Raw genomic sequence first — 18,292 nt, 5'->3', positions numbered from 1 at the left:
AGCCAAAACCAGTGGTCTGTGGCTGACCATATTTGCAGATGACTGCAAGCTGGGCACTGTCATAAATTCCCCTAATACAATAAACAGTTTCAAGTTTTCTGCTGCTTAGTGTGGTGACCTGTGTTTGGTCAGTTTGTATCTCGCTTGCATAAATTCCCCTAATGATGTGAACATCCTCCAAGAGGCCCTTACCCAAACTAATGACTGGTGCCAGAAGCATGGCCTCAAACTGAATGCCAAGAAATGCATCATTATCCCCTTTGGGGAAAATGGTGTCCCCACTAATTATCACATTAATAACAATGTACTAAGCATGAACTCAGTCATGAGGGAATTAGACACCCAGGTTGATAGCAACCTGACTTTTAACCACCACATTGCCTCCATTGTACAGAAGGCTTTTTATATGACCCACCTCATAAGTAAGGGTATTGCATCCAGGAACAAGAAGGTCATAATATCCCTGTACTTCTCCTTTATCGACCCATTATCAAGTACAATTCCCCCTTCACCGTGTACCTTGCCAATCACATGCAGCAGTTGGAGAGAGACCACAGAGGTTCCGGACCAGAAAAAGCCAGGGTCTCAAGCACCTATCCTATACAAATAGGCTAAAAGCCCTGTCCCTCTACTCAGTCTCATACAAACTTCTCAGATGTAACCTGTGTCTGGCATACAAGGCCGTCTCAGACTCAGCCTTGATGCAGTTGCTGCATATACATACGTCAAACTCCACTTGCGCAACCTGCATGCAAGTCCTCAACCTGGTCTGTGACATTAATAGAACTTGTTGGCAGGATAGATTTGTGTCCCAACGACTCCCCCATCTGTAGAATAAACTCCCTCTCCATGTCACTAGCCCTCTGTAAGAGGAACCTGGATGACTGGATGGGAAACAGAAAATATACCTCTGGGATCCCACCTGCGTCAATGCTGGACAAGGAAAACAAATGCTGACTTTGTGGGAACATGGGTGAAATTCTTTACTAGGCTTATAAGACTCTCTGGATCAATAGCCTGGTATCATCCTATGAACTTGTATAGTGCTGCATCCCCTAAACTATCGCTATCCTGCTCATATTCATTCTGTTATCACATTGCATTCAACCACCATCATGTCCATCACTGCTATTACTATAATCTCACTTCTCTCACTTACACTCTGTCTCCTAACAATAATTACAACTTTACAGGCACCCAACATACCTCCTACACTCACCTGTACAACCAGCATACATAGTGTGGGAACATGGGTGAAATTCTTGGCTAGACTTATAAGGGCTTCCAGGCCAATAGCCTAGTATCATCCTACGAACCTATGATCCCACATTTATCAAGTAACACTGATATCCACCCTAGCTTATTCACAGCTAATAGCTCTGTAGTATCCAAAGTAAAAATTCTACATCTCCAAAGACACACCCATTATCACACTACCAGCAGTAACTATACAATTTCTAAGAAAAAACTGATAAGTATAACCCACATAATTTGCCAAAGCATTATATCCCACTGCAGTGATATACAACCCAACCCAGGCCCACCCCCCCCCCCCCAGCCCCAGCAAACCTAGCAAATCTCTCATGCTATCAACCATAACTCTCCAAAGCCTTAGAAACAAGATATCTGAACATCAGGCATGGATTTCACAAAACAACCTTGATATTATAGCAGCTACTGAAACCTGGTTGAATACTTATGTAAAATACACCGAATTTCTCCGCCAGGCTACTGATTCCTGAGAGCCAGTCAGTCTCACAAGCGAGGAAGGGGAGCAGCAATGCTCTTCCCTAGCAAATATACTTTAATTCTGTACTCAAAACCAACATCAACTTTTCCCCAGCTGAAGTGCTAATCCTAAATTAAAAGTTAGCAATCATAAAAACATTTGCATAGTTACCCTGTATATTCCTCCAGGAAACAACATACCAGTATTAGAGAACATACTTGCCTGGACATCCCAAAACATAGATAGTGAAACCATCATCCTAGGTGATATAAACATTGATTGGCTAGACATTGCCCAAAACCATCCCTCAAAAAACATAAACCTTTACAACTTCTCCCAACTAATTCAAGACATCACCAAACCCCACAAAAATAACTACTGTGGCTCCACAATAGACTGAATATTAGTATCCCACCCTAACAATATCAGCACTGCAGGTATACCACCTAATACTATTAGCAACCACCACCCAGGATATATCTTACGCAAATCTACCCCAACCCCAGGCCAACACCAATACAAATTAACCAGAAATTTGACTATGTTCCAACCATCCATATTTAATGAAACCTTAGCTAAAGTAAATTGGGAAGCCCTCAGATTCCTACCACTTAATGAGGCTGTTAAATTCCTTAACTCAACATTCCTAGACATCCTAAATAGGCAAGCACCAACCCACTAAAAATGAATAAAACATAATCATGCAAGACGATTCTCAAAATCCACCAAAGAAGTCATGTTCACAAGGGATAAAATCTGGAAATCATGGCAGAAAAACAAAGATCCCTCAACTCTACTACAATACAAGCAACTCCATAACCAGGCAAAACATCTAATAACCAGAGATAAAAAAGTCCACTACTTCCACCTATAAAGCCAACATGAAGATCATCCCAAAAAATTCTGGTCCTCCATTAACCAACTGTTATGCCCAGGCTCTCAAAACAACCCATCCACTGACCCATACAAAACCCCCACCGAACTTGCCACGCTCTTCAATTCCTACTTTATTGACAGCATAGCTAACCTAACCACCACGTTTCCTACAGTTAACACCCCCACCACCAAAGACAGCCGATGACAAAATCATCCCAGAAAACAATCCTACCCTTGACTCCAGCCTAAAATTCTCCCCCATACCCACCACCACAATAAAAAAAACTTACTTAAGCTAAAACCCTGTACTCTGGCCCCTGAGAATCTGCTGTCACACTTCCTGCAGCTAGCTGCAAACTCCATAGCTTATCCCATCTACATAGGTTCATAGGTAGGTACTAGGCTATTGGCCCTAGGGCCAATATAAGCCTAGCCAAAATGGTACCTTGGCTTTCACCACCCAAGAAAATTATTTTCCTATGCCGCTGTCGAGCAGAGCCACAGAAGTGATCCCTGGGTGAACTTCCTATTTCCCATCCAATCATTAAGATTTTTCTTGAAGAGTGCTAATGAGGAGCTTTGTTTGATACAGATAGGTAGTTTGTTCCAGAGTATGGGAAGTCTCTGGGACAGGAATCTATCCCACCAGCATGTTCTGTTTATTGTGGTGACAAGGTTTAGGTCCCTAGAGCATGTAGCTCGGAGGGATTTGGATTTCTTTAAGTGGAGCATGTCCAACAGCTCTGGGTTTGACATAGCTTTGTATGTTAGGCAGAGATCGCCTCTGAGTAGGCGATATGCGACAGAGTAAAGCTGGAGTTTTTTTAGATGGTCTGCGTCGGGCATCTGTTTGAGGCTGGTAATCCTCTTTGTGAGTTATTTCTGTGGCCTTTCCAGTTGTTGAAGATGTCTTGTGAGGTACATACCAAAAGGGGCATTGTACTCTATAATGGGTCTAATGAGTGATGAGTAGAGGGGAAAAATTACCTCTTTTTTCCTGGATGAGAAACATTTTGTGCTGAGGTGTGCCACGTAGAAGGATTTCCTGGCTACTGTGGTAATGTGATTATCAAAGGTGAGACTACTGTCCACCAGTGTCCCAAGGTTTCTTATCACACTTTCAGTGTTAAGAAGACTACCACCTATGTGGCAGCTCATGGGTACAGAGTTTTTACCAAAGGGGATGACAATGCACTTTTTGGCATTGAGCTTGAGGCCATGACTTTGACACCAGGCATCTGTCTCAGTAAGGCTCTTTTGTAGGATGTCCACATTGTTAGGAGTTTCGATTATGGCTCCTAGTTTGCAGTCATCTGTGAACTTCATTAGCCAAAGACCTTCTGTGTTAGTCTGTACTTCAGAAAAGTAGATACCAAACAGGAGAGGACCCAGGACTGATCCCTGTGGTACTCCAATTGTCACTGGTCTGAAGTCGGATTTGGAGTCTGCTACTTTCTCAGTGTGAGTTCTGCCAGTGAGCCAGTTGGCAACCCATCTTGTGACATAGGGATTTGTACCTAGTTTAGTGAGTTTATCTATAATTCCAGAGTGAGGGATGGTGACAAAAGCCTTGGCGAGCTCTAGATAGGCTGTGTGAACCACCTTAGCCTCATCTATGACTTTGTTGACTGCTTCAAAGAAGTCTATCAGGTTTAGGAGACATGATCTGTCTTTTACAAACCCAAACTGGGTGGGGTCCAGAGTTTGGAGATTACCAATGTCTTTGCTTATAAGTTCCATGATGATACGTTCCATGGCCTTGCAGACCAGGCTCGTTAGGCTAATGGGGCGGTAGTTCCCGGGGTTCGTGGTGACTCCCTCTTTGTGGAATGGGATAACTGTCAATGTACGCCATTCAGTGGATACAAGACCAGAAGTGAGGCTATGATTAAACATGGTGCTTAGGTGGGGTGCCAGTTCATTCTGTAGTTCATGTAGAACACAGCCTGTGATGTTCTCAGGTCCCATGGATGCTGTGTTCTTGGCTTTGGAGAGTGTGTTTTTTACCTGCGTAGCCATGATTACAGGAACTTTGCATTCTTCTGGTATAGAGATGGATCCTTTAGGGGGGTGAGAGGGAGGTAAAGTTAGCACTGAACCTATCTGCAAGGATGTTGGCAATATCAGTTGGTTTTGTATATTTAGTGCCATTGTGCTATAACTCAGAGGAGATCTGAGTGTTGCCATTGAGATTCTTGACATAGCTATAGAATGCTTTGTGGTTGTGTTTAGAATCAGTGGTGATTTTGTTTTCATAACTAGCTTTGGAGGATTTTATGAGGGCTCTAAGCTTTTTACTGAGGCTGACCATAGAGTTCCTCCAATCATGGGATTTTACACTTTTCTGCAACATTTTCTTTCTTCTATTGTAGAGTTTGTTTATGGCCAGGCACCACCAGATTGGCTTCCTTTTTTTGGAGGATCGCATCTTGGTTCTATTAGGTATAGCACAATCCATGCACTCGTGTAAGTGCATTTGTGTACCTCTATTGTCCGTCTGCATGGGTGTTGTGAAGTTTGCCACTTCTGTCTTAAGAAGTGTGAAGTTGGCTTTGTAGGAATTTTTTACTCATTAACAGATCACTTAAAGAATCCACAGTCCCAGACATTGGAAAAAAGCATTCATTCTCCCCTTACACAAAGCTGGCACCAACACAGACACCACAAACTTTTGGCCCATAACAATTGTCTCACCCCTCTCTAAAATACTGGAAAACAATGCATCCATGCCCAACTCCTTAACTACCTGCTTGAAAACCAAATTGTATCCATCACCCAATCAGCATGGTTTCAGACCAGGACACAACACCACTACTGCCCTCCTCTCCTTCATTGATACAGTTAACCGGGCACAGGATTCTGGCAAAATAATTGCTTCTCTTTTCCTCGACCTCTCCAAAGCTTTTGATACCATTTCCCACATCATCCTCCTCTCTACACTATCCACCCTCCACATTTCCCCACCTACCCTCAAAAGTTCAATAGCTACCTCTCAAATAAGCAGCAATCCACCAAATGGCAACAGTCTTACTCTCCCATCCTCAATACTTCCACACGGGTACCCCAAGGTTCTATACTTGATCCTCTCTTATTTAGTATCTTTATTAACAACTTTCACTCCACTCTCGCACAATGCTCAGTAATCCAGTATGTAGATGACTCTGCAATAATATGCACTGCAAATTCCAGCTCTGAACTCCAGCAAATCACCTAGAATTCCCTCACCTCTACTGAATCTTGGATGCTTAACAATCATCTTGAACTAAATAAAAAAAAAACTTAGCTAGTAATTTTTACCCCCTAAGAAAACCACTCCCCTAGATATAAAAACTCTTCACTATACAAACCCAAGACAATACCACTATAGAAGTTGTCCCACAGACTAAACTACTAGGTATTATTATAGATGAAAACCTTAACTTTGACCTACACATAAACAATAACATCAAAAAACACACCCAAAGCTCGGTATGCTCTACAGGCACCAACACTTTTAGCCTCTCTACTAGACAAACCCTTGCAACCACCTTTTTATTACCCTTGCTCCTTTATGGCACCCCTCTCCTCACTAATATCCAAAATTCTGCAAAATCCAAACTTCATATGTGTTACAACAGAATAGCCAAATTTGCCACCAAGGCCAAATTCTTGTCCCACCACAGTAACTCACTGAAACAATTAGGTTGGCTGGAACTCCCCCCACAATCTCTCATTCACCCAACTAACTACAGCACACAAAATAATCTACAGACCCACAAACTATCATGCTCTCTCGACACTACTTGTTAAATACCAACCCAGCAGGCAACTAAGATCTGATAATCATCCACTTCTAAAAGTAGAAAAGCATACCTTACCTGCTGGTCAACTCCTTCACCATCTCTAAACTATGAAACTCATGTCCACCTTTTATAAGAAACGCATGCAGCATCACCACCTTCAAATATTGAAAAATCACCTCATCTCTTGTTGGCTATGTACCTGCTCTATAACCTAACGCCTTCCTTCTCCTTATATGATAACTAAACTACCTTTTGCTACTGCTGACTGATGATATTTTCTCAGTAATTATTATTTTTCATCACTTGTTGATACTGGAACAATAATGCTGATTAATATAGCTCTGTTTATACCTCTCTGATTGAATTCATTTGGCAACCAACTAAATTCCTGCTTGTATGTATATATTTTGTATATATTACTGTAATGAAACCAACTAAATTTTTGCTTTTATGCATATATTCTGTATGTATTAGTGTAATCACTATGTGTAACACCTTTTCTACTTCTGTACCAATTAATGTTTTATACTCTCTGTATCAATGTTTTTGTCAGAGCTTTTCTCCCCGGGCCTCCACTGAAAATGAATTGTTTTAGACCCAGTGAACTTTCCCAGTAAACATAAAATATTTGTCATGGAAGATGTGAAGTCACTACTAGGAATTCTGAGTGAATTTACATATTGTTCCCCAAGATACAAAAACTCTGCTAGTCTAGACAGAATTTGCATTTCACAGGAACATGTGCATTTAATTGAAGGTCTTGATATGCACCCGATAACTATTTCAAATCATGCGCCAATAATAACTAAAATAAAAACACAGAGTAATGAAATAAAAATTAAACACAGCTGCTTTCCCAGCTATCTGTTGAAAAGAGAGGAATTTAAGGAATGAGTAGTGGAAATTACTCAGGAGCTATTAGTGAAGATAGAAACTTCTTCTGAAAATATAGCTAGGGAGTGGGATAAAATTAAAGTGGAATTTAAAAATAGGGTGGAAATAAAAGAAAGGGAGATATGGTTAAGAAGTAATAAGAATTATTTAGAGGGACTGATAATTATTAAAGTATTGCAAAACAGAGGGAATATTTCACAGAACAAGAAGAGGAGCAACTACAGAATGCTAAACACAAAATAAGGGATTACCTGGATAATATGCACGAGTTTAGAAAGATTTCTGTTAAACAACTGTTGTTTGATAATAACTCTAGAGCACAACAACTTTTAGCACAACAACTCAGACAACAGAATGTAGAAAGGGCTGTCACCAAGCTTAGGGTTCCTATAACAAGGAAGATAAGAAACCCTGTAGAAGTATTCGAAATAATTCAGAAATTATGTGAAAGTCTGTATAAAGCAGAGAGATTTTGAAATCAAGAAAAGGTACAAATAGAAATTTTAGGATAGGAGGAGATGAGATAAAAATGGTGATGTATAACCAATCAACAGGAAAGTCCCCAGGAGTAGATGTATTCCTGTGGTAGTTTGGAAGCTAGGAGGGAAAAGACTGATAAAGATCTGGAAGGTTTTGTTTAACAGTATTTTAAGAGGAGGAGAAGTACTAACATCCTGGAAGAAAGCAGTGATAGCTGTAATACCTAAAGAGGGTAAAGACCCATCGGACCCAGCTTCATACAGGCCCATTTCAGTACTAAACTGTGATTATAAAGTGTTTATGTCTATAATGGCTAAAAGAATCGCAAAGGTGATGCTAAAATTGATATTCTGGATTAATGTGGTTTTGTGGAACGAAGGCAAACATTTGACAACATAAACAGAACAGTGGCAATCCACAGGGTAGCAGAATGTAAGAAAATACCACTGTTGCTGGTGGGTCTTGATGCAAATAAAGCATCTGACAGAGTAAGCAGGGATTTTAGGAGCAGAGCAATGGAAGCATTTGCATTTCCTGATAAAAGCATAAGACTGATTTGGAGGATATATAAAGGATCGAAGGTGAAAATTAAAGTGGGTGGGATCCTCTCTGACAATCTCTGCTTGAGCAGAGGAACCAGGCAGGGGTGTCCTCTCTCCCCTTTGTTATTTGCATTATATTTAAAACCATTAGCAAAGAAAATAAGGCACTCAGAAATTCAAGGATACAGTTGGTATGGTATTGTCAAGAAAAGCTGCTCTATTTGCAGATGACGTTATTCTATACCTCACAAAACCAGAAAGGGACATTACAGTGCTGTGGAACATATTGAGACAGTTTCAAACCTTTTCGGGATACAAAATGAATGAAGCTAAAACAAAAGCAATAGCAGTAAATTATGCACCCACATATGAATTGGTTCAATGATATGCATATTTATAGGGACATGATGAAATAAAGTATTTAGCCGTATGGTTTAAAAATGGCACTGGTATGGCAGCTAAGGATATGTGGGAAGAGACTAAACAAAAGATAATATAAAAACTGAGAAAATGGAAGCTCTGTTATATGGATATCGATAGTAAAAATCAAGCCGTTAAAATGTTTTAGTCCCTTTAGTCTTATACACTGGTTAGGCATATTTTTATCAACCACAGGAGAAGTTGCAGATAGAAATTAATAAAGAGCTGAAGGATTTTGTCTGAGAGGGGAAGACAGCAAGAGTCAAATGGGATAAGCATATTCTTCCAATAGAAAAGGGTGGATTGGGATTACCAGAGTTGAAGGGGTATTTCAGAGCAACACAGTTAAGGCTCCTATACATAGCACAAGCAGAAAACTATAATTCAAAGTGGAAAGAGATGAAATGAGGGAAGCTCAAGTAACAGGGAGAGACTGGGATTTTGGATGCAGACCTTTAAGGAGAGCAACAATAATCCTACAGAATATTACATTCATAAAGTAGCAGAAGTTCTTCTAAGTAGCAGAAGTTCTTCTAAGAAGTAAACCAACATGGGAATGGAGAAACGAGAGTCTGCCAATAGGGATGACTGCAATTAGGTTTTACAGACAATAGGTGTGAGGGGGTGGGAATATATTGGAGAAAATTGGCAAAGGTAACATTGAGAGGGAAAGGTAATAGAATGGGACTATGCCAAGAACTTATTTGGACTGCAGGTTAGAGACTGTGTTACCTATCAAGGACTGATAACAGAGTATAGGCAAAGAGAAAGAAATGACGTCCTAAATGAAAGACCAGCACTGATAGAGTTTTTAGTAGAATTTAGAATAGAAGTTGCCATTCAGAAAGGAACAATTAGAAGAGAATATAAATATTGATTGATAATGATAGGAATCAGTCATAGGAAGTTAGGAAGAATTAGGAAGAGAGATTAGATAAGGAATTTGCAAAGAAACAATGGAGGATATTTTGGAGGATATATGTATGTCTTCCAAATATGCAACAAAATCTGGAAGATTTAGGATCTTTGCCTGAAAGTGTTTACATGGGTATTTTTATACCCCAAGCAACTTCAAAGAATTTTCCCTCAGGTAGACAGCAAATGTTGGAGGTGTGATGGGGAAGAAAGAGGTAACTGGGAACATATTTTCTGGGAGTGTAATGAGTTGGCTGACTTTAAAGATTCCCTGCAGACTGCTCTGACGGATACGCTGGGTGAGCAAATGGAAGTAACTAGAGAAATTTTTTTTGAGCTATGATACAGAATTGAAATTGCCTAGACATAGTAAGGCCTTGCAGAGTCTAATCATGATGGCTATCAAAAAAAGCAATTAATAGAAAATGGAAATCAAAGTTTAAACCAACTTTACTAGAAGTAGCAAAGATAGTAACAGAGTTAAACCAACTGGAACTGCATCTTTAGAAAAGGGTACAAGCAAATTACATCGGAAAAAATGGGAATTGTGGAATCAATACATGCAGAGGAGGAACGAGGTTTAAAAGAAGACAGGCTTTGAATGAGCTATGCAATGGCTGACTAACAATGATTGGATATGTTAAAAGTGATGTACAATGTTTGCAGCTACAGATGTGTCACACAATTTGGAATGTATAATGTTTGCAACTGAGATTGTGTCGCTATGGTTTATTGTCATTTATATACATGTAACATGGCCTATGTCATACATGATAATTTAATAAAGATGTTTCACATTTAGAAAAAAAAAAAACATTTAACTTAAATTTGACTCAGTCATCAGGGACTTGGGTATGTTGATAACAGACTGTCATTTCACAATCATGTCTCTGTAGTGGTTAGAACATCCTTTTACCTTGCACAGACTATCCTTCATGGAATTATTTTATTTTATTTATTTATTTTACATTTGTTGACCGGGCTAGTCTTACTGGATACATGTCCATTTTCAGTAGAGGCCCGAGGAGAAAAGCTCGGAGACAATAACAAGGACATAAAAAAAAACATTTATACAAATAATCTGCAAGAAATAGAGATTACAAAAAAATAATTGTATAGTCCCCAAGAAAAAAATGTTAAATACAAGAATAATTACATGAGTAAACAATTGAATGCCAGTAAAATACATTTTTTTTTTAGAGAGCCAAAAAAGAAATAGTTCTTGTTCAGTTTCAGTAAGCATAAAAAATACAAAATAGAAATAAAAATTTATATAAGAAAAAGCGAAAAGATATTTAATATCCATAGAACTTCATATAGCATAGTGGAGAGATACAAAAAAGAGAGCAAGAAGTTTAAACATGCCATATATGGAAGGTAGAGGAGTTTCAGCAAAATGAAATCCATTTGAGAGTTAGAGTAGAAAGAGGAGAATACATATCAGTCAGGCTGAGAGCAGGGCAAAGCCATTTGGTTTTAATGAAGTTTTTCAACTGATTCTTGAAAAGGCTGGTGGAAGTAAGTGATGTGAATATCTTCTGAAGGTCCAAAGAAGTTACAGTCCCACTTTATTCACCGATTATCAGGCCCATCATTGAATATTCAGCATGTATCTCGTCAAGGATCTAAACCAGCTTGAGAGACCTCAACATTTCCTCACCACAAAGATCTCAAGTCTCACTACTGTTAGTTACACTGATAGTATAAAAGCTCTGTTACTCTACTCAGTATCATACAAACTCTTGAGTAGTGATTTCTGCTTAGCTTACCATCCTGTGAATAACCCAGCACTCTTTGAACCCTTTCACCTAAATAGTACAAATGGTAAACCAAGCACCTGTTCTAAAGACCTAAATGCACACCATCACATCATCAAGACAGAATGGTGTGACAAATACCTAACTCAACATATACCCCAGCCTAGCTGTAGTTTCTACATTCAGAGTGCCCAAGTTATCCTGCTGTACCACCCCTTTGTAGTTCACCTGAAAAAGACCATATGCCATGGATGGGCACTTTCCCAATTTCTTATCCGGTTGCTTGGCAAATATGGACATCATGCAGCAATGTAGGAATTCTTTCATGTTGACTGACAATCTACTAATCGATTGAGATGCAATTACACAATGTCATTGGAGGTAAGGCTCTCACACAGAAGCACTCAAAATAACAATCAGGTTGTCACTAATACAAGCATTACACCAACCACACATAGTACTGAATTAACACAAAGACTGAGGTATGCTGAGGTTTATAGGTTCATAGGATGATACTAGACCATTGGCCCAGAGGCCTTTATAAGCCTAGCCAAGAATGTCTCCCTTGTTCCCTCAGAGTCAGCACCTGTTTCCCCTGTCCAGCAGGAATACAGATGGGATCCCAGGGGTATATTTTCTGTTTCCCATCCAGTCGTCCAGGTTCTTCTTAAAAAGCGCTAGAGAGGTACCCTGCTTCACATGGACAGGGAGTCTATTCCGCATATGGGGGAGTCTTTGGGACACAAATCTATCCTACCAACAAGTTCTATTAATGTCACAGACCAGGTTAAGGCCTTGCGTGTGGGTTGCGAGTGGAGTTTGTCCTACAGATATGCAGCAACTCCATCAAGGCTGGGTCTGAAATGGCCTTGTATGCCAGACACAGGTCACCTCTGAGCAGTCTGTATGAGACTGAGTAGAGGGGTAGGGTTTTTAGCCTATCTGTATAGGATATGTGTTTGAGACCCTGAATTTTCCTAGTCAGGAATCTATGTGGTCTCTCCAACTGCTGCATGTGCTTGGCAAGGTACATGCTGAAGGGGGCATTGTACTCAATGTTGGGTCTGATAAGGGAGGAGTACAGGGATGTTATGACCTCCTTGTTCCTGGATGAAATACCCTTATTTATGAGGTGGGCCATGTAGAAAGCCTTCCGTACAATGAAGTCAACATGGTGTTCAAACGTCAGGTTGATATCAACCTGGGTGCCCAAGTCATGCTTAGTACGTTGTTATTAATGTGATAATTAGTGGGGATGACATTTTCCCAAAGGGGATAATGATGCATTTCTTGGCGTTCAGTTTGAGGTCATGCTTCTGGCATCAGTCATTAGTTTGGGTAAGGCCCTCTTGGACAATGTTCACATCACTAGGGGAATTTAAGACAACGCCTAGCTTGCAGTCATGTGCAAACTTGATTAGCTGCAGACCACTGGTTTTGGCTTGTGATAACCTGTCAAAAATTTTGAACCCCCCCCCCAAACCCTGAGAACACAGCTGCATATGCAGAATTTCTCACAGAAACCCTATACAATCATGTCAATAAATGCACAGACACAGCTGTGCCTACCAGACGTAACTCCAAAACTAACTCAGAAAACATATCACCCTGGTGGAATCCAATCTTAAACAGGCTGTACAGCAAAAGAAAACAAGTCATATCCAAGATGAGGAAGTGCTACACCCAGCATGATAAATATCCTCTCATCAATCTAAGAAAACAACTAAGTGGGCACATTAAGTCTAGTAAAGCCAAATTTGAGGTAAAGATAGCCTCCCAAGCAAAGGACAACACTATGCTTTTTATAGGTATGTCCAAAACCTCAAAAGCAGCACACAGCTGTGTGCAGAACTGATTGTAAATGGAGCCATCTATATGGAGCTGGAAGATATAACACATCTGGCTGACAAAATCACCTTTGTTTAACCCCCCTGGCAGCCCCCTCCCCCCGGAAATACCACTAAACAACCTAGAGGCTCCAGGGCTGTTGGTCTAGTACACACCTATGAACATATGGGAAATAGAAAGTTCACCCCGAGGATCACGCCAGTGGCTCTACTTGATAGAGGCACTGGGACTAATGGAGCCATGATGGCAGGGCACTTCTATGGGCTAGACTTGTAAAGGCTCCAGGGCTGTTGGCCTAGTACACACCTATGAACAAAAAAAAAAAACTATCTCTAGGAAACTAGGAAGCAGGTCCTAGATGTGCTGTCTAATACCAAAACCACTGCATTGGTGGACCCTGATAATATCCAAGGACGCCTGTTAAATAGCCTGAAACATGACCTATCAGGCCTACTAGAGTCAATGTTTAAGCACAGCCTGCAGACAGACTTTGTCCCACATGAATGGAGAACTGCAGTGGTCATCGTTCTGCACAATGGTGGGCTGTCAGTGGACCCCAGGTACTACAGACCCATACATTTGACTAGTCACATATGCAAAGCCATGGAAAGAATGCTCATGTAAATGATTAATAAAGACATAGAAAATCTTAAACACTGGATCCAAACCGGATGTGTTTCTTCAAGGGCTGATCATGACTACTCAACCTGGGTGGACTTCTTTGAGAAGGTCATCAAAACAATGGCTGAGGGCAAAGTGGTGCATACTGCCTATCATGAGCTGGCTAAGGCATTGTGAGCAAACTCATGGATATAGGCTTAAATCCCTGTGGTACTTGCTGGATAGCCAGCTGACTCTCAGATAGGACTCAGGAAGTTAGGATACAGGAGACTACCTCCACAAAGAGGCTAGTTACTAGTGGACCCCCTCAGCGCTCTCTGCTGCGTCCTGTCCTTTCTGTCATCTACTTCTTGGAAGTCAAGTCCAATGTCAAGGGCCTCTGGCTGACCAAGTTTGCAGGTGATTGCAAACTAGGAGCAATCATAAAATTCAACCAAGATGCTGACATCCTACAGGAAGAACTAATACAGACAAATAACTGGTTCTAAAGCCACATCTTAAAACTCAGTACCAAGAAATGTATAATAGTCAGCCACCCTAGGGAATTACCTCAGCAATAACACACCCGTAAGTTTAGTAACAATAGTCAGGGATTTGGATATGTATGTAGATAGTAACCTGGCTTTTGACCAACATGTGTTTAAGGTGGTAAGGAAATCGCTCTATGTTGTTTAACATATAAGCAGGGGCATAACATATAGGTCCAAAAAACTCATCATTAGACTATATTTTGCCCTCATCAGGCCCATCATTGAGTACAACGCACCATTCGGTATGCACCTGACCAGTCACATGCAACAACTGGAGTGGCCATTGAGGTTCCTCACAAAAAAAATACAGTGAGTAAGCAGCATGTCCTATGCAGATTTCCCTATTTCTATTCTCTGTTTCCCACAGACTTTCAAGACACAATCTATACCTGGAATACAAGGCGTCCTTGGATCCCACTTTAATGGACCATTTGCTTATCCGCAAAATGAATAGCATCAGAATTTCTTGATCTAGGGATTTAAGCTTTACTTGTGACATAAATAAGACACATCGGAGGGACAGGTATGTATCTCACAGTATTTCCTTCCTCTGAAGCAGGCTTCCCACCCATGCAAAGTAGAATTCTTCCCTAACACTATTCAAGAGAAACCTGGACAGTGGATGGGAAATTAGAAATGCACCCTGGGTCTAACACATATGTCTGTAATGGACAGAGGCAGCCTGTAAATCTTGCCCTAGCTTACATAAACACCATAAAACAACCTCTAAGGCACAGAAACATGTGCAATACAATTGGAATGCTGTCTCTAATTCCAGTAAACAAATGTAACTTTTACCCCAGACCAGGGCTGCAAGTCTTGAGGTAGTGTTTGACAGTCAGTGTGATACTAACAAGTGAAGAATGGGGACATTCAGGTCCCTAGTTCAACATCATCCTGATAAACTAAAAGTGGATCCCCTTACTCCAGTGTTTTTCAGATACATGCTGCATTGACAATCATTCATGGACTGAGTCATGATATGTTATTGGATAGTACCTATGATAAATCTGAGGCATTGTCTTGACTACAATACATCTTTCTCCCCCTTGGTTTGTGTGGAAAAACAGTCACTGGAAATTATGTACCTTCTGACATTTGTGACATATCACTTCTTGAAACTTGATCACTAACATGCAGGTGGAAATTCAGTTACGTTGATAGCTCTGGCTAATACTCATTGGTCTTAATAATTTCATTAGTTTACTGGAAACAGTTAGTTTAATGGAAGCAAGCCGAAAAAACAACCAAAACCAATACTGCAGGCTTGCCAGGAGATCCAAATAAAGGTCGGAAACCAAGAGAAGGTTACTTTATTAAAATTCTCGTTGACAAATAACGCCAGATCAATTAATACATTTTCAACCACAGACAAACAACCTTTATTCTGATGAAGACTTGTCTGTGGTCAAAAATGTATTAATTGGTCTAGCATTATTTGTCGATGAGAATTTTAATAAAGTAACCTTCTCTTGGTTTCCGACATTTATTTGGATCTCCTGGCAAGCCTGCAGTATTGGTTACTGGAAACAGTGTTAATGTATGCCTCGGGTACAATACAGTTATGTTGGAAAGACTATTTTGCACCCTGTGTGACCTCATTTGCACCACTTGGCTGTTCTCTGTTTTAGACTCATCGATTCGCAAGAGGAACTTTATCATTACTAAGAAACGGCACATGCAAAGCAAGATATTTGTACTTAGGTGATGTGTTGTGCAGGAACAGGAAGCAGAAGAAATATGGTTTCAGAGGGCAAATTCAAACAACCAAAGACTCAGATAATATAGAAATGAGAACAGTTTAAATGCTACAGGAAGACTGAAGCAACATCCGTGCCCGTTACTGAGATCTGTTATAAGAGAGTAAAATTAAGAGGATTAACTGTGCTTCTTAAGATTTAATTGAATTGTAATTTGAATCCAAGGTTAGATATCAGTGTGTAGGTTTACAACCTTGCACTTTAACCATGAAAACCCAGTGGAACACAGGGGAATGGTACTGTACAATATTGATACCATGTTATGCAATATGTCAGAGTGGCAGCTTATCATACTAGTGCTTGATCGACAGTTGTTACTATTCATTACCTTGGTAACATGATGAATTTACACTGAGATTTGCTTGTTTAACAGTAATCCCCTACCATATTGCTGTCAGTACTGGCACTGAGCGGGATGCAGGCACCAACAGCCGGGTCTATGTCATTATCATGGGACCACTGAAAATTCAAACAGCCAGAATGTGGCTGCAACTTCCTGAAGGAAAGAAGGGATTCACCCCAGGAATCACAGAAAAATTCTACGTGAGTGGATTAGATGTGGGTGAGATCAAGAAGGTTGAGGTAGGTGCGATGTGGCGTCATCTGATTTTTGTCTAGCACTTGTAAAGCTGACTTTTTTGTTGTTTTTGCTAAGATAATTATAAAACACATTGTACTGTAAAGAGCAAAACTACCCCAAGTCAGATGTTCTGAGTATGATTTTTAAACAAAAAATAATTAGTAAGCTGCTGTTTTTCTCCAAATTTCTACATCTTTGCCCATTTTTTTTTTATTTAGACACACACAGACACACACACACACACACACACATATATATATATATAGTTTGCCTAATTTTGACATGCAAAATTCTCTATTTGTTGGAAATCATAGACAATGTACAGATGGTTCACTATCAGAAGTATGGAGACCTGTAAGTCCAATAACTCAACAAAATAATATTTGACTCCAAAGAAAATACATAAATGCATCAAAAAGACAAAACTTGCTGTTAGTAGCTCATTTTATCATTTCAGTTTATGGGGTGTATAGCTTCATGTCTGTCAGGTCATACCTCTAACATAAGACCTTAAACAGATAAATATAGAAATGTGAAATGTGCTGCCAGACCATTGCAGTTTAATTTGTTTGTCTTTCATTTCAAATGTTGCAATTACTCATCCTTTGATTTAACTATGATCAGTTACAGAGAACAGAAATTTGTGTTTGATTTATAACCAAGTCTAACTGCAGTTTGTTTATAAAGTGTAATGCAAGGTTATTAATTACATAAATGAATATGATGATGGGGAGATAGGAAATTCACCCCGGGGTCACTTTCTGTAGCTCTGCTCAACAGGGGCACAGGAAGATAATTTTCTTGGGTGGTGAAAGCCAGGGTACCTCTTTGGCTAGGCTTATATAGGCCCAAGGGCCAATAGCATAGTACCTATCTATGAACCTATGGAACCTATAAATATTTGTATATCAAGCTATAACTTGTTTTCCTTATAATCTGAATAATGTGATGCTTTGGCAGCCGTTATAAAGGTAATGAGCTGAGCATGTATCCACTCAGCTTAAAAACTCTCCTCCCAGCCTGGATTCCTATCCTGTACCTAAACATTGTTACTGGGACATCTATTTGGAGTTTGTCTCCAAGGTATGCTACTATAGTGTGATCCATTCATGGGCCATGTGTCTGTTATCTTGAGGCCATGTTGTCACTATCTAAACTGAGCTCATTATACCACTGGAAACCGTTCCTTCTACTTTGGTCACATCAAACCTAGATTACAATAATGCTCTGTACCTGGGCCTTACTATCTGTGAGTTGGACAGGGTGCAGATGTAACAGAATTCTGTAGTCAGTGACAGGTGCTTCTCACCACTGCTATACAATGTTGGTACTGTGGGTTCTAGACTGACATCCTCTGAATACAGGGTAACGTGTTAGGTGCTTACCTTGACTTTTCAGACTTTACATAACGTTGCTCCTGCTTATTTGAAAAAGCTGCTTTTGCCTTCCAGAAGACATCTTTAGAATTTTACTCAGCTTCCCAGGGCTGCTTTTGTTGAAACCCATGATTATATTTCATACCTCAGGTTTTAATTCGTTTTCTTAATAAATGACTGAC

At 40.0% G+C, this 18,292-nt stretch overlaps 1 protein-coding gene across 3 annotated transcripts in view; it reads left to right on the top strand.

The window, feature by feature from the left end:
* The window catches only part of LOXHD1 (lipoxygenase homology PLAT domains 1), a 2,432,812-nt gene that overhangs the window by 1,904,394 nt on the left and 510,126 nt on the right, over positions 1-18,292 (top strand). For all 3 annotated transcript variants that reach the window (XM_044082024.1, XM_044082018.1, XM_044082011.1), the window contains one exon: positions 16,528-16,736. In XM_044082024.1, the coding sequence (XP_043937959.1) occupies positions 16,528-16,736 (209 nt within the window). The remainder of the gene's footprint in view (positions 1-16,527; positions 16,737-18,292) is intronic.

Source organism: Protopterus annectens, chromosome 1.part1, assembly GCF_019279795.1.
Source record: "Protopterus annectens isolate FY-2018-M chromosome 1.part1, PAN1.0, whole genome shotgun sequence".
Classification (NCBI taxonomy): Eukaryota; Metazoa; Chordata; order Ceratodontiformes; family Protopteridae; genus Protopterus; species Protopterus annectens.
This window is presented reverse-complemented; position numbering and strand designations above follow the sequence as displayed.